The following is a 22,248-nucleotide window of genomic DNA, read 5'->3' as shown; positions in this document are numbered from 1 at the left end:
TAGCAGATTGTGCAAATGAGCAACTGAACAGGTTGAGCAGGTTGTGCAAATGAGCGGGTTGCGCAAATGAGCTGGTTGTGCAAATCAGCAGGTTGAGCATACAAGCCAACCAGCCGATTGAGCAATTTTCATAAAATAGTTAATATTGTTATTAATCAATTGATGATGGCTGCCATTTAAGAAAAAAATGAGTCACAAAGCCTTAATCTGCGCTTCGTCACATGGAAACAAGTCCCCTGTTAACACACATGGGAGTGGACATCCAAACAAACAGTACTCATAAATACCGGTTCCCAAAAGATAGTACGATGGTGAGGGACAGCAAGCACAGGTTCCTGAGGAAAAAATCATGTTTCAAGCTGTTTTCCAACAGGGAACTCGGTTACAGGTAATGCTCCGCTGCCCCCGCCAGCCACAGACAGCAGCGCCCTTGCTGCAGGATATTTAATATATCTGGCTTAGGCACCCACACAACCGTGTCGATAACAACACGCCACTGCTGCATAAGAAGCAGGAGGCAGGAGAATTCCTTAAGCTCAGTCTGTATACTCACAGTGGAGTACAGGAGACGAAAATAAGGCAATGACACAAAGCCCAGCCCTTGCCTCGAATCCATCAGGATACGTGTGCTCAGCTGCTGAGGACCATGGGCCATGCGAGCTGTCTCCAAAGCATGCAGTCTACGACTGTGTGCAATATGCACTCACTGCTTGCTGCGGGCAATGCAGGCAAAAGCACAGGCAACGGTATAGAACAGCACGACGGGGGGGGCAGCCGAAACAGGTCAGAGCAGTCATGGTTCCTTGGTTCCTTGCCTCAGTCTCAGGTCCCCTTCTCCGCTCGTCCTCCTACCTCAAGGCACTGTCCGGCCACCAAGGAGTTCAACTCTACCAAGGCTCCTCCACAGGCCTCGTCCACGAGAACAAGAATGCCAGCGAGGATGCCAAGCACCGAGCAGGAGGGAAGAGGAAGAAGGCTAGAGAAAAGGACCTACCAACGTACAGGGTCTGTGTCAAGCCGCACTGCAGCTACCCTGTGGCGCTTCCGACACAGACAACCTAGTAAAGTGACAAGATTCCTGGTAATTGTTTAACATACTTCTCTCTTTTAAGAACCATGCAGGTTATTTAATCCTCAAGTCAGTTGTGCAGAAAGAGGGATAAACTAGGAACTGAGGCAACGGCCGCAGTGCATGCTATTTATACTATCATCGCCATCACGTCCAGACACGGGAATGGCAACAGTTGAGGGACATAGCGGCGATGCTGCATAGCGCTCTCAGCTGTCGAAATCTTTCCAAGACAGGATATAGGTATATCTAAGATAGGAATCCGTGGGAGGAACATCCAGTAGAAATAACATTACCAGGGGTAAGCCATTTGTTCTTTCGGGTGATGATTGGCAGGAAATATGTTATTTGCCAGGCTAGGTTTACCCTTAACAATAGATTTAGGGTGATCCAGTTTAAAGTGCTGCATAGGCTACACTACACCCCTGCCAAATTGAAACTATTCAAGTGCTAGTGGTCAGTGTCCTAGATGTAAAGGAGATAATGCTGATTATCTACACATGATATGGAGCTGCCCTCCTTTGAAACTTTTCTGGCTAAAGTTTTGTGAGAAATTATCAGAGAACATAGAAGCAGCAATAATACCTGATCCTAAAATATGTCTTTTTGGTCTATTACAAAAAAACTCCATTGGTCAAAAGTAGATTTGTCAGTCTCTGCTGTCTGCTTGAAAAACTATGTATATTAAGAAATTGGACTTGTAGCATTCCCCCTGTCCCCACTGTGGAACTTAGGTTGTAATATGTACCATGGGCCAACAGCAATGAGGAATTGTAAATCAATATGCTGCCTTCTGCTCCCAGACCAAAAACTATATGGATGTGTAATAGGGACTCATTCCGAGTAGGGTGGTAAGGGATACCGGGCACCGGTAAGGAGACCGGTGCCAGTAATCTCTTACCGCCCTACTATAAGGTACCTTAGCGGGTCCCTCCTTTAACGCCTGGTCTGACCGTCATTAGCGCCTTCCCCATTCCCATTGAGCCCTATGGGGGCTCGAATGGGAATGGGGAATGGCTTTTTCAATGTGGATTTACCAGTCCCGCAAAGGTCGGACTACACAGGTAAGTCCCCATTGAACCAGACCGGTGCCGGTACCTTTATTGTAGGCAGTCATGGTGCAAATAACTCCATGACTACCTCTAATCTCGGAATGAGGCCCATAGAAACTACCTACTGACTAAATCTCAAATTTGAAGCTGATGTACAACTAATATACCAATTTTGGATATGCTGTATCATACTTTTAAATACTGTTCATAGGGTACATGTGTAATTAATGTTAAAATGCAGGCTAGCGTTTATGAGAATCGCATGCTGGTTTGCAGACATGTGATAAGATCTGATTGCAACTGCTCATTTCTTGCTAATGTTGACTGTGAGACCTACTGAATTGTACTGCTATGATGATACCGCATAATATTGTTATGATAAACCAGCCAAATTAATTAAAGTTTTTTAAAAGTTATCTGTCCACCCATCACACACCGTTTCCTGGTCTTTGTTGCTCTTTGGGTGTGGGTAGACCAGACCTTTGCTTCTAAAGAATGAGGACACCACAACCCGGTGGCATCCCCAGCTGGCCACTTTGACTGCTGAATCTGTAGTTCACCACCTAGAGTGCATCAGCGCCCAGCCGCCGGAACACATGGACCCTGCACTTCCAGATTGTTTGCTCTGAAGAAAAACGAGGGGCTGGGTTTTGAAAACCACATAGTAGAAACTGGAGTTAAGGTTGAGTTCCCAAAAGGCTGCTGTGGGACAGTAAAGACCCCTTACTCTGTGCCTTTAATGTCCCAGAGTTTCCGAGCCAGGAGACTACGAGTAACAATTTAAGCTCCGGTAACAAACTTAACCTGGGGGCCCATCCACATCTAGCCAAATGAGGTGACCCTGCCATTGGTGACAAATGGAGAAGCAGATCCCAGGACTCCAAAGGTCTTGGTGAGACCCTGGGTCCATATTCCCAAGGAGGAAGAGTTCCATAACAGAGAGGGTACTAGAGTGAACTGCCAAACAGGTGGAATGGTTGGGAAGGATGTTAGGGAGAATTCTCTGTTTAGGCTGAATTTCCTAACCTAGTGAGTCCCCCAGCAGCTTTGCTGGATTTCTGGAGTTTGTTTTTTTCTCCTGCCAAGAGTGAGACTATTTTTCTCCCACTCTTGGACATGATTTATGGTGTTCCTTTGACTGTTAATGTGTTTTATGGGCTATGGGGTCCTTTACTCCATAGGGTCTCATGTGTTTTTACTATGTGTGTTACACAGCACCCTCCGTGCAGTGACACAGGGGTGTTATAGTGACACCCCACCATAGACTCCATACCATGGGACTGACTACTGTCTCCCAGGGCATGTAAAGTCACCATTGGCTTTACTAGTCCCAAATTATGAACATATTGTGGACGTACTGGTCGGGGCAATTCGATTGCCCCGGGGTCTGTTAGTCGAGGGGGCATGTCTCCGTCCCCCCTGATCGAGTTTTGGCTGGTGGCAGTGGATACTACTTTTTATATTCGACCGCGAAGATATCCCTATGGGATTTTCCCATTGTTCGAGGCTACAAACTTTAATTATTTAATTCTCATAGCCTCGGACATGCCGCCGGTTTATTTATTTAATATTAATTCACCGGTTGGTATTTTTTGCCAGGACTCGATTCTAAAATGGCGTTTGTGTTCTCTTCTGTGACTCCAACCCAAGTCGAGCCCTTTGTTCCACTTTTGGCGGGCTTCTCCACAGAAGCCTCCAAAAGTGGTGCCACTCTATCTGGGTACCACAGGGGGTGTGGGAGGGGGTTTAGGCACCCTGGACTAAGTCGCACTCTTGTGTGATTGGCCCAAGTGGTGAGCCGGCCGGCTCACCACTTAGCATGTTTGATTGACAGCTAGGCTGAGTGAATGGGGGTGTGCTGCATAAAAGCAGGGCTTTTGGGACTGGAACTTCAGAAGTCGCCACAGGACCTGAGAATCCGACGAGGGAGAAGCTGAGCCGACCTGCTACGACGACACCACCGGTGGAACCCTGCGGAACCGACTCACCACTTCCCGACGACAGAGAAGAGTCTTCTTCCCCTGACTGGTGGGCACAACCAGTTTACCTTCTTTTCCTCGCATCCCAGGACGTCTTGTGGTCGAATTGCCTGTGCCAAGCACCCCGGCAACCGGATAGCCACTTACCACTGGACCACGAATAAAAGGACCGCTCTTTTTAACTGAGAACTCCGCGGCTGGTTTCTTCCCTGGCAGTGCAATGGACTCCTGTCTTCCTCCCCGACAAGATCCTCTCTTCCCCCGGATGAAGCACCGACTTGCATCCGCTGCCAGGAACAACTGCCCCTGCTGGAGTATTCTCACCACTTTAAGGTACCGTGTCCGCCAGGCCTCCCTTTCTAAAGATTGCTACAAGGTAATAATAATCCCTTAACCTTCTGGACTGGGCTGGCCGCCTTGACCATCTAACTGGTCCCTTTCTTTTGGTCCAACTCTTTCTGAACCTTTGAGACTTTTGTGCACTTTTCAACCATGTGACCTTGGACACATTTCGTTCTGATCCTCTTAAAGTGGATCCGGCTTTATGAACTCTAACTTCACGGTTTGATTCTGCCTTCCTCTCTTGCTGTGTTCTTGTGAAAGTGTTGGGATCTGTTTCAATTTATACTCTGCCTTTCTCTCCCTTTTAAACCGAATTATTAGAGTGCCATCTGCGTTAAGCGCTCACCGCTGTCTGAAAATAAGTGGGGCTTTACTTAAGACTTGTCTAATATTCTTTTAAGGGAGTGTCTATCTTTTAGTGACTGTTTTTGAACTGCTTAATATTAGTGCCTGTGTGTTTTATTAGATGTGGTTTTAAATAAATAATTATATCTCTTTTACACCAAGCTCTGATCAGTGTTTGCTTGTTCTACTGTGTTCTTTTGACCTATTCTGAATACTCTGTATACTGCCTAACTCTTCTTGAGGGAAGTCTGACTGCTCAGCCACAGCTACCAAGTGAATCTGCGTGGTACAGACTGCTACCAAGTGGGTTTACTGCCAAACACCTGTAGTCTTAAATTTTTGCAGTGGTCCCAGAGGGAACTGCACAGGTTTCTGCCTAACAAAGGAAGTCTTAATAACCTGCCATTGGTGACCAATGGAGAAGCAGATCCCAGGACTCCAAAGGTCTTGGTGAGACCCTGGGCCTATATTCCCAAGGAGGAAGAGTTCCATTCGAGAGATGGTACTGGAGTGAACTGCCAAACAGGTGGAAAGGTCGGGAAGGAGGTCTTAATAGCCTACCTCAGAAACAGCTCAAGATCCCACAACCCATTCCAGCAAGACTATAGCAGAGACCTAGTAGTGAAGAAACATTGAGAACTTTGGACAGCCAAAGGGCCGAAGCCTGGGACACCTGAAGGCAAGTACCAAGCTCTGCAGGAGGCCTATGGAAGCCAACACTATTGACGGAAAGTCCAAGAAACCCTGGAGTTGAGTCTTCTGATAAAGAACTTGCGAAGAAACAAGGTAATCTACCCACAGTGCCGAAGGCCATCCACTGAGCTCCTAGTGCAGTCATAATGAATGGTTGAAGGCCTAAGCCCTGATGCCGGGAACCATAGGATGAGAGGTTATAGGAGGTGCAATCCACTTCCGAAGCGGAGGGGGATCAAGAAACATGGAAGCAACTCTAATCATGGCTCCTAGTCCAATCTTTCAAGGGTCATATAGAAAGAACCAGTCACCCAATTGTCCTATGCTTAGATCAACTCACATATACAATCACATTTGTTGGCACATTAATGATGAGTTTAGGGTATGGTTAGAAGATCCCTGGAAGAAACCAGCAAACAAAGAGGACCAACCACCACAAGACCCATAGGAAGACTCATACCTCTTCCAAGTGGGTCTGATCTGGTGCTTAGAAGACCCGCAAAAGGATTATATATGTTTTACGTGTTTCCCATTAGGATTGGACCCCAACCTTCCACTGGAAAGACCAGCTTCCTTTAAAGGAGGAATCGAGGCAAGCCATTAGGAATTATGTGATGCAGTCCCCTACCTAATTATGGGAACTACAGTTGGTATGACTCACCGTGCCAGCAGTCTTCTGGATCCAGAGGATAAGGGGCCCAGGATTGTAATTAGAGCATTCCCTGGCCACCCTCTGATGGTAGGCACCACAAAGGTGAAGGGCCAGTCACACACAATATGGTCCCCCTTAGCCGGCTCTAGCTGAGACCCACTTTTGGTAATCCAACAGACACCCTGCTCAAGCCAGGAGAGGAAAAAAACCCTCCATGGTCCTTGAAGTGCTTAAGGGGATGGTCAGCAGGGGGCAGGGGCATTGTGGGACACCAAACCCACTTTTCACAGACCCTCTGAGGTTCTTGGACCATTCCAGTGCCACAGACCCATTTGTATAGTCTGCGAAGCAACAAGGCCGTCAAGCGATCACAAATACCATGGTGAGCAGGAGGACAGGGTAGGAACATCCCTAGCCCCCCACCAAGTGCACTTACCTCCTCAAAACAAAGCACAGGGTTGTTTCTTCCACAGGCATCTCTTCCAAGCCTTCCACACATAGACAGGAAATCTAACATGTTCACCAGGATTGATATAGGTTTAGGCTGGCCCAAGGAGACTCATTTGGACCCAAGTGTGGCGGAAAGCAACAACCAATTCCATCCCTCCAACAATTGGGAACCACAAGTGCAGACCATCATCCATAGTCCCGCCCAGGGACTATACAAGAAAGGCCGTCCAGTCTTCCAGCGTGTGTTGCAGGAGCTGGAGGCCCCTGTTGGAGAAGACTGTAGACTGATTTTCAGAATGCTGGAAAGGGAAAAGTCTGCAGAGACAAAGGAGCGTTGCTAGGTAACAGCAGTGAGGATGAGGTGGTGGTGGTTTACGCAGTAAGAGGATGGTCATGGTTACATTAGGAGATAGTGGTATTAGTAACAGGACATGGTGGTGATAACAGGAGTTTAAAGTATAAGCAAGACTGATATATGCACACATAAAATCAGCCGAGCAACCGGCTCAACGGTCATACATGAAAAGATGGGAACAGTTCACAGGGCACAACATAGGGGAAACCGAGTGGGCAAAACTGCGGTCAAGCATCCAAAAACTCACGAGATCCCGGCAAATACGAGAAATCTGGACCAAAATACTTCTTCAGTGGCACCTAACTCCAACAAGACTCCACAAAATGTACCAGAGGGAATCGAATTATTGTTGGAGGGAATGCGGGATGGAGGGAACGTGAAGTCACATATGGTGGGGCTTCCCTAAACTGGATGAGTACTTGCGCGGCATACAATAGGAGATAGCACACATACTGGGAGTAAAGGCTGGAAGCAATAGATGCTTGGCAATGCTGGGCATTGATGGGACCTTGGAGGACCTTCCTTCGAGAGCAGACCGCAAAGTTTATGCAACCTTGACAATGGCAGGGGCATTAGCACTGGGCCAAAAGTGGAAGTCAAAGGATCCCCCAATAGAACACGAATGGGTAGGAAAGATTTGGAACTTTGCAGCCCTAGAATGGCTTACATACTCCCTTCAGGGAGAGCATCGAACCTGTCGAGCAGACTGGTCGAGAGTACTGGACTTCCTACAAACAGGATCAAAGGGGTCCTGGTGCCCGAGGAAAATGCGTCTCCTCGGCATAGTAGATTAAGCCCAGAGGGAGGAAAGGGGTCGGCGGCACTCCAGGACTCTGACCAGGAAGGAAATGCACAGCAATTGTCCCCTAATGCTGAGGATCAGAGTGGCCCAAGGAGACACTCTTCGCTTACGGACATTCACCGGAACAGGGGGGGGGGTGCGGGAAGGAGGGCTACAACAAAAGTCGAACTCCTATGTTTAAAAATGCAAATAAAAAGTTATGTTAAATTATAGACAAGACTGCAGAAGTGGGTCTGGCAGAAGGTGGTGGTTCCAACGATAAGGTAGATGGAATTACAACAGGAATTGGTGGTACTAGCATCAAGACAGTGAAATGCAGAGCATGAGGTGATTGTGATAGTGGCGAGGTGTAGGTGGGCACTGTATGAGGCAGTGGTGACTTTGACAAAGAAATGATGGTTACAGCCCAAAGTGGTAGTGACTGAGGAGGAACAGTGATTCCAGAAAGAAATCCCCAAAGATGATAAGAGGTGGAAACGGGAGGCAAGATAACTGGAGAGAAGGGATAAGAGGTGGGAAAGGAAGGTGAGGGAACTAGAGAGAAGGCACACCAACTTTATTAAATAGCTGTTAAGGGAGACAGAGATATGGGAAGCCTTAGGAAGAAGCTAATAACGTCAGATGAAAGACATGCACAAAAGGGAGAGGGTGTAACATCAGGACTAGAGTGGAGGTATAAGATTACAATGTGCAGGAAGAGCTGGTAAAATTTAGGTGCCAGAATGTGAGACTATCAGAAATCAGGTGTGATAGTGCAGAGGCAACATCAGAAGAGAGTAGTACAGAGTTAGGAAGTGCTAATTGTGAGAGTAACAAGACCAATACATAGACTCTAAGAACAGAAAGATTCCAGTGAGCTAGGTCGGCACTAGTTAGGACCCTTCAGTGGGAGGAGGACAGAATAAGTTCATAGAGACAGTAGGGCAAGAAACATGAGCAGGACAGGAAAGAGCAGGCGAAAAAGGAATATCTCTACACCACCCCTGGCTATCGCCATGCAAAAATGGCTCACACTGACTTGCTGCTGTCAGGTCTTCATTCTACACATTTCTTGGGTCCATGTCCCCAGAAAGCCTTTACATATATCATTTTGAGAATAGCATACGAGACCCTAAGCAAAGGAAGACGGTATCCCATGGTTGCTCTGACAGTAATTACTTCAAAGTAACTTACTTCAAAGAAATTACTTCAGAAACACTTCAAATTATATAAGGGGTTAAAAGGGGTGGGGAGGGGATTGGGGTTAGGGTACTAGTGTGGGTGAAGTGGGGTTCGGGGGGAGGGAGAATCCCCCAAATGTAAACAGCGAATTCACAGTGATTTTTCGAAGTAATTACTTTGAAGTAAATTACTTCGAAGTAATTACTGTTGTAAAAATGAAATGGAACCTCCTAGAGGGGCTGTACTAGGACATTATGGGACTGAACAGTGCTGGAAAGGGAACGGAAAGGTCTGAGTAGAACCATCATGACCCTTCTTATTTTGAGTTTGAGAAGATTGTGTTTAATTTCAATGTTCCCGCTGTGTGAAATTTCGATAAATAAAACGGGGAATAGTGGAATCTAGGATTACTATACTTTATGGACATAATTGGATTTACTGTGATAAGTATGCATATTGGAATGGGGCCCTACCTTGGAAACTGGGCATACTGTAATCTAACTGTGGTATGCTAACTAGACATAGCTGATCTTGAGACTTCTTAGCTAACTGTACATAGAAGGCTCTGGCACTGTTTTGCTAACTACACAAATCCCTGACAGTGGTTTCAGTTCCTGAGATTATGATAGCAATGGTACAAATACTTGAGGTTCGATTGTAATACTTGCCAATAGTATGAATCAATTGCATTCTCATACCAACACCTTTCAATGATTCAAATATTTTTACCTGTGATGGTTTTACATGATTTACCATAACAATAACTGTGATATGATCAACCACAGTTTGTTTGTTTGTTTTATTATTTGTAATGCGCGGTCATGCCCTCAGGTACCAGTGCCCAGCATTTACAAGAGATTGTGAGACTTAGTTACAGCAGTAGAGTAAAGAAATTATACATGTGCATAGTAAAAAGAAAAGTAATATCCGGAAAATATACATATATACAGATGGGTAATAAGTACACAGGAAGTACATGCAGTAGACAGTGCAATGTATACAACTGGCAATTTGGAGGTAGTTCAAAGGGCTACGTTTTTAACCATAAGACGACCTTGGAACGGAAATTCTGAAAGGGCAGATCCATTCTGAGAGTTGGCGGAAAGGAGTTCCACAGTTTAGCTGCTTTCACTGGGAAGCTGTTACCCCCTATAGTGGAGAGTTTGAAGTTGGGGACCGAGAGGCAGTCTTTGTAGGCCAATCTTATGGGTCTCAGAGATGTCTGTCTATGAAATCTGTCGATCAACTAGGTAGGGGCAGCGTTGTTGAGGGATTTGTGCGTGAGAGAAGCAGTTTTTAAGAGAATGTTGTCATTGATAGAGAGTAGTTCTGTTGGGAATGTACTGTAATATGTTCTCTTTTGGAGATGCCTAGTGCTGCTCTAAGAGCGTTATTCTGGAGAGTTTGCAGTTTACTAGTGGTGGCTTTGGAGGATCCAAGGTAGAGAGCGTTACAGTAATCCAGGCGGGACAGTATGAGGGCTCTAGCAAGGGTCAAGCAGCTAGTGTCTGAGAGGAAGGGTTTGGCTGCATTAATCAATTTACATGTGTAAGCCATGGAGGAGGCAAGAGAATTTACCTGTCTGTTGAAGGAGAGGGTAGAGTCCAAATGAAGGCCTTGTGTTTTAACCGCTTGTCCTACATTGATGTTGTGGCCATCGATCGTAAAAGAACAATAGGCAGGGCCTAGTTTCTTTAAGCTGGTGGTAGTGCCTAAGATGATGATTTCTGTTTTATCATCATTCAGGCATAGTCCATGCGTGGCCATCCATGCCTGGATGATGATGTACACCCTATTCACCAAGGCCAAATCCTTCCCGTAATCTCCCGAAAGTGGAAGGAGGATCTGGGTATCATCTGTGTAGTTCGTGTAGGTGATACCAAGATGATCCAGATCATTGAAAAGGGGCTTGGGAAATATGTTGTACAGTGTGGGGGAGTCACAAGAGCCCTGTGGCACACCGCAGGTGATGGGTATGGGGTCTGCTGCAGCTGTGGGTGAAAAGACCCTCATGGTTCTGTCATTGAGGAATGATCTGATCCATGTGGTGGCCTCAGCCGAGAAGTGAGCTCATGTGTGTAGGTGCGTGCATAGGACCGAGTGGTTGGCCAGGTCGAATGCTTCAGAGGAGGAGGAGGAGTAAGGCAGCTTGGCCGTTGTCTCTAAGCTTGTTGATCTGTGCTTTAAGATCAATGAGAGCAGTCTCAGTCCCATGTTGCGGGCGGAAGCCTGATTGTCTAGCTCCAAGTAGGTGGTGTTCTTCCAAGTACGTCTGAATTTGTACATAAGCGACCTTGTCCAATATTTTTAGAAGGAATGGTACGGTCGTTATGGGTCTATAGTTTGTGGGCGTGGCTGGGTCAAGTGTAGGTTTTTTTTAGCAGTGGGAGTACCCAGGACTGTTTTAAGTTGGTAGGGATGGAACCCGTAGAGAAGGAGGCGTTGATTAATTTAGTAATGAAAGGGGAGAGGTCACGGGCAGCATCTTTAATGAGCTGTGCAGGGCACATATCGCCCTGGCAGTTGGAAGGTTTCAGGGACAGAATAATTTGTTCTACTTCTAATGTGGTGACTTTGGAGAAGTTGAAACGGGTAGTATCCTTTACAGTAAGCTTCTCAGTCAGTTTGGAAGGGAGAGGGTCGTTCAGGGAGGCTTTTTTGCTAGAGATTTAGTTTTGTGGGGTGGCAATCTTGTTAGCTAAGGCATTTTGGATTTCTGAGTACCAGTTTTTATCTTTGGAACAGGTATCTAGTGGTGCTATAGGGGTTTCTACTTCGTCAAAGATAGAAAATAGTTCCTTCATGTTTGATTTAGCTTGGGATATGTGGGAGTCGAAGGAAGTTCGTTTAACAAGGTAGATTTCTTTTTTATAAAGGGCATTTAGTTTGGTGAGTTTCAGTTTGTTAGCTGCTGAAGGGAGTTTTTTCCAGGTAGCTTCACAATTTCTTTTTTGCTGTCTTAAGCTTTTGAGGAAAGGTGTATACCATTTGTTCAGATGGGTTTTGGGCTTGCTTGGTCTAAGTTTAAGTGGGGCGATTAGATCCAGCGAGGTAGACATGATTTTATTGTATTCATCAACCAAGGTCTCTGGGTTCATGTTGTCAGGGAGTGCGTTGAGTGTAGGGAGTAAGTTCGGGATGAGTCTCTCCACAGTTATACTCTTTTTGTTTCTTGTGAGTGTGGGTGGGGCCCTGCTGATTGTCAAGGGTGGGGGTCGGATAGTTGAGAGCATGAACGATACCAGGTGGTGGTCGGTCCAGGCTAGTGGTGAGATGTCGGTGATGTTGGCTAGGCAGTTATGGTCAGCCACCCAATCAAGGATTCTGCCTTTGGCGTGTGTGGGTTCCATACATCTTTGGGTAAATCCTAAATCAGAAAGGGTATTGAGGGTAGTACTGGCCATTAGGTCTTCTGGGTCATTAAATTCCATGTTATAGTCCCCAAGGGTGAGTACTTGGGTAGAGCTTTTAAGGTTGCTAGATAGCATAGTGTTGATATCCTCATCGAAAGTGCCTAATGAGCCTGGGGGGGGATAGATCAGATGAATGTTGAGAGTTTGGGCATTGGTGAGAGGGATTTCGAACGAGAGTAGTTTGTAAGAGAGGACGTTGATAGTAGTTACGTTTCTCATGGTAAGACTACATTTGTGTATAATAGCAACACCCCCACCTCTAGAGTTGGTGGTGTCTTGTCTCAAGATGGAGTAGTTGTCTGGGACTGCAAGCATGAGCATTGGGCCTGATGCTCGATGAAGCCAAGTCTCCGTAATAGCAAAGAGGTCAAGGTCTTCTTTGAGGATCAAATCTGCAATTTCTGTAGCATGTGCTACTGGCGATCTGGCGTTAATTAAGGCTCCCTTGATTTGAGGGCTAGCAGTGGTGTTGAGGTTTGTAGTTTGGGCTTGGTCTTGTATAGGTTCAGGAGAACCCTGATTAGAGGGACTGTGTGGAGGTATAAAGTTGGAATTCTGGGATGAGTTGGAATTTATGGATTTATGGAAGTTTGGCTGGGCAGGACAGTCATAGTTATTAGACTCTGTCTGGTGGGCATAGACGGGAGAGGGGCTCATGAATTTTGCCTAGTCTGGCTCTGAGACCTAGATTCCTATCAGTAGTAGAGCGAGGGAGGCTGGTAGGTAGCATTGGTTGTGGGTCGTTTGTATGTAGAGAAGAACTACTAGGTGACTTAAAGTTGAAAATGTTTGAATGCATAGTCATAGATGGTTGAAATGACATGCTGAGCAGTACTGTGGTGTTTATGAGGAGCAAGAGGCTAGCGACCAGGCTGATGCACGGGAGACACATACTAGGCCGTTGTGAATTAGTACAATTGAACTGGAGTGCCGAGGGGTGACACCTAGGTTGGGAATAATACAATTGGGCTAAAATGCACAGGGTAGTACCTAATGTTTGAAGTAGCACAGTTAGGCTAAAATGAACTAGGGTAGCACCTACATTTGAACAACACAGTTAGGCTAAAATGAACTAGGGTAGCACCTAAATTTGAAACATCACAGTTAGGCTAAAATGAACTAGGGTAGCACCTAAATTTGAACAACACAGTTAGGCTAAAATGAACTAGGGTAGCACCTAAATTTGAAACATCACAGTTAGGCTAAAATGAACTAGGGTAGCACCTAAATTTGAACAACACAGTTAGGCTGGAATGCACAAGGGTAGCACCTAAGCTTGAAGCAGCACAGTTAGGCTAGAATGCACAAGGGTAGCACCTAATCTTGAAGCACTACAGTTAGGCTAAAATGCACAAGGGTAGCACCTAAGTTTGAAACATCATAGTTAGGCTAAAATGAACTAGAGTAGCACCTAAATTTGACGCAGCACAGTTAGGCTAAACTGAACTAGAGTAGCACCTAAATTTGACGCAGCACATTTAGGCTAAAATGAACTAGAGTAGCACCTAAATTTGAAACAACACAGTTAGGCAAAAATGCATAGGGTAGCAACTGAAAATCGACATAGCATAAATCGGCTGAGATCCAGTTACGCAACATCTAGATACAGTAGGACTTGGTAGAATGCGTAGCATAGCGGTGCTAAAGTGCGATAGGCAGTATCTGTGCACAATGGGGCGCGTTAGTAAAGGAGCATAACATAGTTGAGCAAGGATGCAGTTTGGCAGCAGGAAATAATTAGTCTAAGGTGCTGAGGACAATATCTACCATCACTATGAGGCAACGGGCTAGTGTGCGGAAGGGAGGACCGAACATTAGACTGAGAGCGTAAGAGTAGCTGTTAGATTAAGTACTCTGAGTTGCAAGTTGTCCAAAGGCTGGGTTCAAATAGCATCTGTGACTAGGGGTGTAGTACGACTGAGATCAGAATATTGCATTAGTCTAACGTGCCGTGGGGCAACATAGTGCAAAGGTAATGACATTTGTAATTATAAAATGAGAATGCACATGCCAGTCAAAGTTAAACAAATTGTGGATATGCTAAGGCAGACGTCAATTGCAACAAAGTTCGGGTATGCTTGTGAAAGAGACAGCTTGGTTGTGGCCTCAGCGGTGCATTATGGCTGGGGGCGTATAAAAGTTACCTTAGCAGGCGTGTTTGGGCCGGCTACGCCTGCCGGCAACCTATCACATTCAAAAAGGGCAGGTGGGCCAATAGGGAGAAGGCAGAAGCTGTTGGGGCCTGTGTAGGCTCTGGAGGAGCCCCGGTGTGGGCGGGCGGCCATCTTTGAATGTGTAGGTACCTCGTGTACCTTAATGGCAAATAATGCATTCAAAGGCAAAATTTGCAGTTGTTTGAACATCGGCGGGGCTTTTCTTCCGGATTCAGCAGCAAAAGAAATGTATCGGCGGCATGCGATTTAGTGGTGGAATGTAAGGGACTAGCGCAACGCTTACCGCGCGGGTCCTTAATTCCTTTCAGATCAGCTGGGCTTGGAAGCGGGACGCTTACTGCTCCTGCAGTGGCGGATCCGGCTCAGAGGAGCTCCTGCTCCTAGGCCCGGTGTAGTAGAAAACAGTATATATTATGTCACTACCTAACACATGATGGCACTTCCTGGGCATATGATGGTAATAGCTGGTGAATGATGTGAGTACCTGCAAACATGATACTTGTGGTGTCACGTGCCCTGACGTGGAAGGTCACGTGACACGGAAGGGGGAGGAGGAAATAAAGGAATCACCGGAACTGGCGGGCTCACGCCAGTCCGGGTTTATGCAACCCACTGTGTAGTCGTGTGTTTGATTGCAGCGCCGCGCCCTGCATGCTACGCGCCCGAGCAGGCCTCAGCCGAGGGCCCACTTCAAGTTCCGGCTGCCGCCCGCATCACCGGCGGCGGCAGACATCACACTGGCGAGGAGGCGGTAGTGGATTGCGCACCTCCTGGCATCGGAGGGAGCCGCCGCATCCACGGACCCACGCAACGTCGCGGACGCCGGTAAGCACCGACCCCGGCTCCGCCCACGAACCGCGCACGATCCCACCGGCCGCACTCAGAACAGCGCTCGTCTCGAGCGGAAGAGGAAAAAAATGTATACTATATATCAAAAGGAAAGGCACAACCTGCACCCGTACTCCAGGAGAGCCGCAGCACGCATTATCACACGCAGCCCGCGCGCATCATACGCGGCCCGCTCCGAACTGCAGCGTTCCACGTGGGGCCACGTGCTATCCCACTACAGCACCCCGGCAGCCACAACAAGCTCACCAGTGATACTCAGCCTCCAAGGCCACCCAGTGGTGCAGCATGTCGAGCCCAAACACCAGCCCGGCAAGAATCAGCAGCAACCCATCGTCAAGGAGGAGCATCACCGATGAGCGCAGTGACCCTGCGCTGACGACATTCATGGCCCCATTCGACCCTTTCACCAGTGGAGCTGCCATCAGGTGGGAGATATGGCTGCAGCAATTTGAGATGCACCTTGAGGCCAGGGACATTACCGTACCAAAAAAATGCGCACCTTCCTCCTACTCAATGTGGGGTCAGCAGCCCTGCGCCTATTCAACGCCTTGCCAAACCGTGGGGGCGACATCGACTACGCAGCAGCGAGAGCCGCGCTCACCAACATGTTCAAGCCTGACCTCAATCCAGACTATGAGCGGTTCCACTTCTGTATGGCGAGACAACGCGAGAGAGAGACGGTGGACAAATGTCACGCTCGCCTTCGCGAAATGGCCGTAGGCTGTGAATTCCCAGACGAAGAATTTGCCATTCGCCTCCAAATCATCAATGGGATTTCCTCGGAAAAGCTAAGAAGGGCAATTCTATCAGAGAGAAACATGCGGTTATCACGCATTCTCGAGACAGCGCGTCTCCGCGAACAGACAGAAGATCAAGTGGCAGTAATGGAAGCAGCCATCCAGAGACTGCCGTTAGACAGCCCCGGACCCGCAGAAGACGTAGCGGCCATCTCCAAGCAACAAAGCACGCGCCCAAAACAGAACCAGAGGCCTCACCCGTCACAAGGCCGAGATCAAGCTTGCAAGTGGTGCGGAGGCCCATGGCATAAAGGTGAATCCTGCCCCGCATGGGGATCCACATGCAGAAAATGCAATCGCCTTAACCATTATGCAGCCGTCTGCCTGAATCCGCCGAACAGGAATGACAAAGACTCAGGCCCACGCCCAGCACAGGAACAACGGAGAAAGTTCGCGCCCAGAGAATCTTCCCGCCAACACGCGAGGAAAGGTAAAGCTAGAGCAGTCGATGAGTCCCAAAGATCCCCGAGCACGAGTGACAGTGACGACAGTGACAGCAGCTCATCCCCCGAAAGGTGGAACAAAGGGAGGAAGAAAAAGGGGAAAAGACAAGTGCACCGAGTACACCTAATATCAGCAGTCAAATCAGGCCGATCACGCCAGAAGAAGAGACCATCGTGCACAGTCCTCTCCAACGGAGACCAGCTCAAAGTAGTAATTGACACCGGTGCAACAGTAAACGTTATGCCAGTGACGGCATTCAACAGACTTCACCCAAAACCAGAACTCCACAAGAAGAAAGTCAGGCTGTATGCCTATGGGTCCAAGGAACCCCTCCCAGTGAGGGGGTCGTTCAAGTCAGACTTTGCGCACAATAACACCAATTGCCGTGCACGGATCTACGTTGTAGATGCCGGCTGCGAGACTTTATTAAGCTGCAGAGCAGCAGAGAAACTGAAGCTGATACACTTCGCATTCAGCGTTCAACACGCCGAATTAAACAACCTCCTAGGTCGACACAAGAAGCTGTTTCAGGGCATCGGGTGCCTAAAAGGGAGAACCATCAAACTCCACATAGACCCTACCGTTGAACCCAAGGCAGTACGTCACAGACGAATCCCATTTCACCTGAGAGGCGCAGTGGAGAATGAACTAGCAAAACTTGAAGAGGCAGGGATCATAGAGAGAACATCAGACCCGACCCCGTGGGTCTCCCCAATGGTGGTAGCCCAGAAACCGAAACAGCCGAATGCTGTAAGAATATGCATTGACATGAGGCTCCCCAACGTAGCCATCGGCCGAGAACGCCATGTAACTCCCACCATTGACGAGCTCATCGTAGATCTCACGGGAGCGAAGGTATTCAGCAAACTCGACCTCCGTTCTGGGTATCACCAGCTAAGACTATCCAAAGAATCACGATATATCACCACATTTTCGTCCCACCTCGGCCTCATGAGGTACAAGCGACTAAACTTTGGGATATCGTCTGCCGCGGAGGTCTTCCAGCACGAGATCCGCAAAGTCATCACAGGGCTGGCAGGTACCACCAATATCAGTGATGATATCCTTGTGTACGCCTCGGACAAAGACAAACACCACCGACGTCTAGCAGCAGTCCTGAAAAGACTTGAAGAAGCAGGTTTGACACTCAATGCGGAAAAATGCGAGTTCAACAAGGATGAACTATGTTTCTTCGGCTACATTTTCAGCGCAGCAGGAGTATCCCCAGACCCATCTAAAGTACGTGACATAAAGGACTTTAAGCCACCACAGTCTGCCTCGGAAGTGAGAAGCTTCATGGGGATGGCAACCTATTGCGCACGCTTCATCCCCGATCTCGCCAGCATTGCGAGCCCTCTCAGGGAGCTAACCAAGAAGGACCAAAGATGAGATGGACCGAAGTACACCAACTGGCATTCCAACAGATCAAAGACGCCCTGTCCGCCACCACGACCATGGCATTCTTCAACGTGGAGCGGCAGACTGAACTCCTCGTTGATGCCAGCCCAGTGGGCCTAGGTGCAGTGCTGACCCAAACTGACAGTGAAGGCAGAGTATTCCCCATCGCGTTTGCCAGCAGGGCCCTCACGAAACCCGAACAGAACTACGCCCACATAGAAAAGGAAGCCCTGGCCATACTGTGGGGGTGCCGCCATTTCAAGGTATACCTATTAGGAAAACAGGCAAAAGTCTTCTCCGAGCACAAGCCCCTGATCCCAATATTCCGGGGTTCCGCCCCTCACCCTCCTGCCCGCATAGAGAAGTGGATGCTGCAGCTGCAGCCGTACAACATTGAGGTGGAATATCGACCAGGATCGGACAACCCGGCAGATTACCTGTCCCGCCATCCGCGACCTGCTACCGACAGCGAACAACACCACGTGAGAGAAACGGACGAGCATGTCTGTCACCTGGTGGCCTGCGCCCGGCCGCGAGCCCTGACACTGCAGGAAATAGTGCAAGAGACAAAAGAGGACATTATCCTGCAATACACAGCCTCCGCCATTCAATCAGGAAGCTGGAAAAACTATCTCATGTCAATGACCCACCGCACAGCGTCAGCCCAAACCAAACTCAGAGCCCTGTTTGGGATCAGACACGAACTCTCGATAGCACCGGAAGGGGTACTTCTGAAAGGACACCGTATCATACTGCCAGAGTCCCTCGAAGAAAGGGCACTCAAGTTAGCTCACAGTGGACATCAAGGGATCGTCAAGTCCACGGCATACCTCAAGTCCCGAATGTGGATGCCAAACATGCACCAAAGAATAACAGAGCTCGTAGAGTCATGCGCAGCCTGCCAAGCGTCCAGAAGACCAGAGAACCCGGAACCGATCAGCAGTGTCCCACGAAGCTGCAAGCGATGGGACGCAGTCAGCATGGACCACTGCACCATTGCAGGCGAAGGATACCTGCTGGTAGTGATAGATGAATTTAGCAGATACCCTGAAGTCGAGCATGTGGCATCCACCAACGCCGAAACCACCATCCTCACACTAGAGAAGATGTTTGCCACGCATGGCATCCCGAGGAAAGTGAAAAGTGATAATGGACCATCATTCACCAGCCAGGAGCTGCGGGAATTCTTCAAAGAAGTAAACGTAAAGCATCAGCGCATTACCCCAAGATGGCCTCAGGCAAACGGTGACGCGGAACGCTTCATGGGGTCGCTAAACAAAATGATCAGAATTGCCAAGGAGCAAGGGCACCCCTGGCTGAAGGCAGTATATCGGTTTCTAAGAACGCACCGGCAAACCCCACACTCAGCCACTGGGATCAGCCCAGCAGCCCTCATGTTCGGAGTACCGATACAGGCAGAACTCCCTTTACATCCCCACTGGATTGCACCAGATCCAGACATCCCAGAAATGGATGCAAGGCGGAGGAAGCACAACGAGCAAGAAAGCATCGCCAGACGAGCGTGCCATCGAGAACTAAACCCAGGAGACACAGTCCTCGTCAGGAACCGAGCACCGCCGAAGAAGATGTCCCTCAACTTCGAAGTTCGCCCGTGGACAGTCCAGACCGCAAACCATAGCATGGTCACTGCCCCCCGAGGAGGAGAGACTGTGACCAGGAACGTATCCCATTTCAGGAAGGTACCCCCGGAAATGTGGGAAGAACACCCACCATCTCCGAGAGAAAAGACAACCAACACGCCCCAAAGACGTGTACCACCGATTAGCGAAAATGTGCCGGAGGAAACGGACAGTCCGCACCCGAAAGAGGCGGAGACGGGAGCAGAAACCACCATAGAAGGCCCGCTCAGAGAAAGGAACACCCGCTACAGCCTGAGAGAGAGGCCCAAGCCGTCATCTCGCCTCCAGGGATATGTCGTAGACGGAGTATACCGTCAAAGAACTGGTGCAAGAAGACGGTAATCAAGTTAAAAAAAAAAAAAAAAAAGTTAAAATGTTTTCTAGTAATACCTGTGAAATTGCTTCCAAGTTGGGGAGGAATGTGGTGTCACGTGCCCTGACGTGGAAGGTCACGTGAAACGGAAGGGGGAGGAGGAAATAAAGGAATCACCGGAACTGGCGGGCTCACGCCAGTCCGGGTTTATGCAACCCACTGTGTAGTCGTGTGTTTGATTGCAGCGCCGCGCCCTGCATGCTACGCGCCCCGAGCAGGCCTCAGCCGAGGGCCCACTTAATGTTCTGGCTGCCGCCCGCATCACCGGCGGCGGCAGACATCACAATACTAATGCATACATATGTGCCAAATCTATTGGCTTTGTCAATGGTTGTTGTAATTTATGGTGGGCTTGCAATGGGAAATTAAGATTAATCAAGATATTGTGGCAAAATGAAAAGTACCTACAATTCTCGAACCTTTGAGCTATGTGGTCACTCTGGACCTAAGATACTTCATGCTCAGTCCACCAGAGCAAAGATAGTATCAGTGGCTTACCAAATAAATGTCCCTATCCTGTATATTTGGAGGGCTGCCAAATGGGCCCATTGCAAGATTTTTGTAAGAGTTTAAATTGATGCATCGTCTTGAAAAGTTGCATCATTTTTGCCAGGAGGTTCTATGCAGTCGTTTTGTTTAAACCCGGTTGACATATGTCTCAAACCATCCCAGGGATATGAGCTGTACAATGTGGCTCCCAGCCAATAGAGATGTAGACAACGTAGAGTGCCAGAGTAAGGAAAAATTACCTTCATGGTGATTCTGCTTTACTTTGTTCTTGATATCCCACCTTCACAATACCCATCCTTTGGCATACTCTATCGATGGCGTACTGGGGAGTGAAACAAAGATTACCAGTTGGTAACATCTTATTTATAGGGGCGGAGCCAGCAGTGGGAGGTAGTTGGCACACCCCACTGCAACCAATTGACAGTACAGCACACATGTTTATGGGATACCTGCCCAGGCCTGCCTGTGGTAGTGCAGACACTTTACAACCAGTTGTGAAGGGAGGAGAGTAACACCTTAGAGTACACCATGACACCTTGAAGGTTTTTTTTCATTTCTCACTGCCTGCTCAGGGAATTACGATTCCAGTTGGATTATTTCTTTAGTCACAATTGCATGTGTTTTATATATGTATTTACTATTGGTAATGGTTTGTGTTATGCTGTAATGTGTATTCCTTGCAGCTTTTTTGTGCTTTAACTATTGCATGGTCTTAGACTTCTGCTGTGATACGCTCTACTGGAGGGCCACAATTCAATGATCTTGGTCTTTCCTTTGTCTCTAGCTGCACTCCGGTGTGATGTAGCTTAAATGTAGCTTAGAGAGAGCGTGTTAAACATCCATTCCATTTTTACAGTCTCTGACCAAGGAAATCTTAACATCTTTGCTTCCCTTTCTCTATTCCTCTTCAGGCGTGTGCTCCTGGCGTTCCCCATGAATGTGGTAAGAGCATCTACCTAAACGGCCTCTGCTATGTCTTTGAGAATGGCTTCAAAACACATCAGATCACACCCGGCTACCAAGGTAAGGTCTAGGGGACAGGGCATGCCTTCCTATCTGCCCAATTCATGTTCACCAAGTGACTTGTTCTGGTTAAGGGGCTGCCTATCAAAGGTTGTAGGGTGCATAAGTCTTGATCTATGACATTCCCTTGCAGAGTCAAGTCCAGCCATTGTGATACTAGAGAGTGCAGTTCCTTTCTTAATTTGAACTTGTTATCGTCCTATTTCCCACATAGATTATACCTTAAAGGTAATTAGTACATTTCTCCTTAGTGTTGACAGGAAGAGATTAGTTGATGTAAAATATGGCTTTCATTAGCTTTGGGGTACAGAGGGACAATGTTTAAATCTACATTTATATATTGGGAAATATATAAGTGCAGACAATTGCACCATTGGAATGGCTTTTATGGAGCAGAGCTTTCAATCTGTTTGACCGGCAATCACCATTGTGTTAAGTAAAAAAATAGTTTTCACTTTATCTAGAGAAAAAAAGATCGATTTAGAAAGATTGCTTTGTGACCGCACAGAGCAGTCTTTCTAAATCGAACGGTCACGCCCCTGCCGCACACGAGTGTGTGCAGGGGCTGACATGAGCGGGCGGGAGAGGAAAGGCGCGTTCCGGGAGGTAAATACGTTTTTGCGTGTGTGTCTGTGTACGTATGTGTGGGGAGTAAGTGTGTGTTGTGCTGGGAAGGTGGTGGTGGGTGGGGAAATGGGAGATTCAGGGGGATTAAACCCCCCCACTC

At 47.9% G+C, this 22,248-nt stretch overlaps 2 protein-coding genes across 5 annotated transcripts in view; one reads left to right on the top strand and one right to left on the bottom strand.

The window, feature by feature from the left end:
• Positions 1-6,899, bottom strand: part of LOC138580798 (septin-4-like) — a 1,149,755-nt gene extending 1,142,856 nt beyond the window's left edge. Inside the window, exon 1 of the mRNA XM_069651643.1 lies at positions 6,569-6,899. The gene's annotated coding sequence lies outside the window, so the exon portion shown is untranslated. The remainder of the gene's footprint in view (positions 1-6,568) is intronic.
• ITGAL (integrin subunit alpha L) overlaps positions 1-22,248 on the top strand; it is a 1,445,000-nt gene that overhangs the window by 406,926 nt on the left and 1,015,826 nt on the right. For all 4 annotated transcript variants that reach the window (XM_069651639.1, XM_069651640.1, XM_069651642.1 and 1 more), the window contains one exon: positions 21,410-21,521. In XM_069651639.1, the coding sequence (XP_069507740.1) occupies positions 21,410-21,521 (112 nt within the window). The remainder of the gene's footprint in view (positions 1-21,409; positions 21,522-22,248) is intronic.

The sequence above is a fragment of the Ambystoma mexicanum genome, chromosome 3p, assembly GCF_040938575.1.
Source record: "Ambystoma mexicanum isolate Mex_15411 chromosome 3p, UKY_AmexF1_1, whole genome shotgun sequence".
NCBI lineage: Eukaryota > Metazoa > Chordata > Amphibia > Caudata > Ambystomatidae > Ambystoma > Ambystoma mexicanum.
This window is presented reverse-complemented; position numbering and strand designations above follow the sequence as displayed.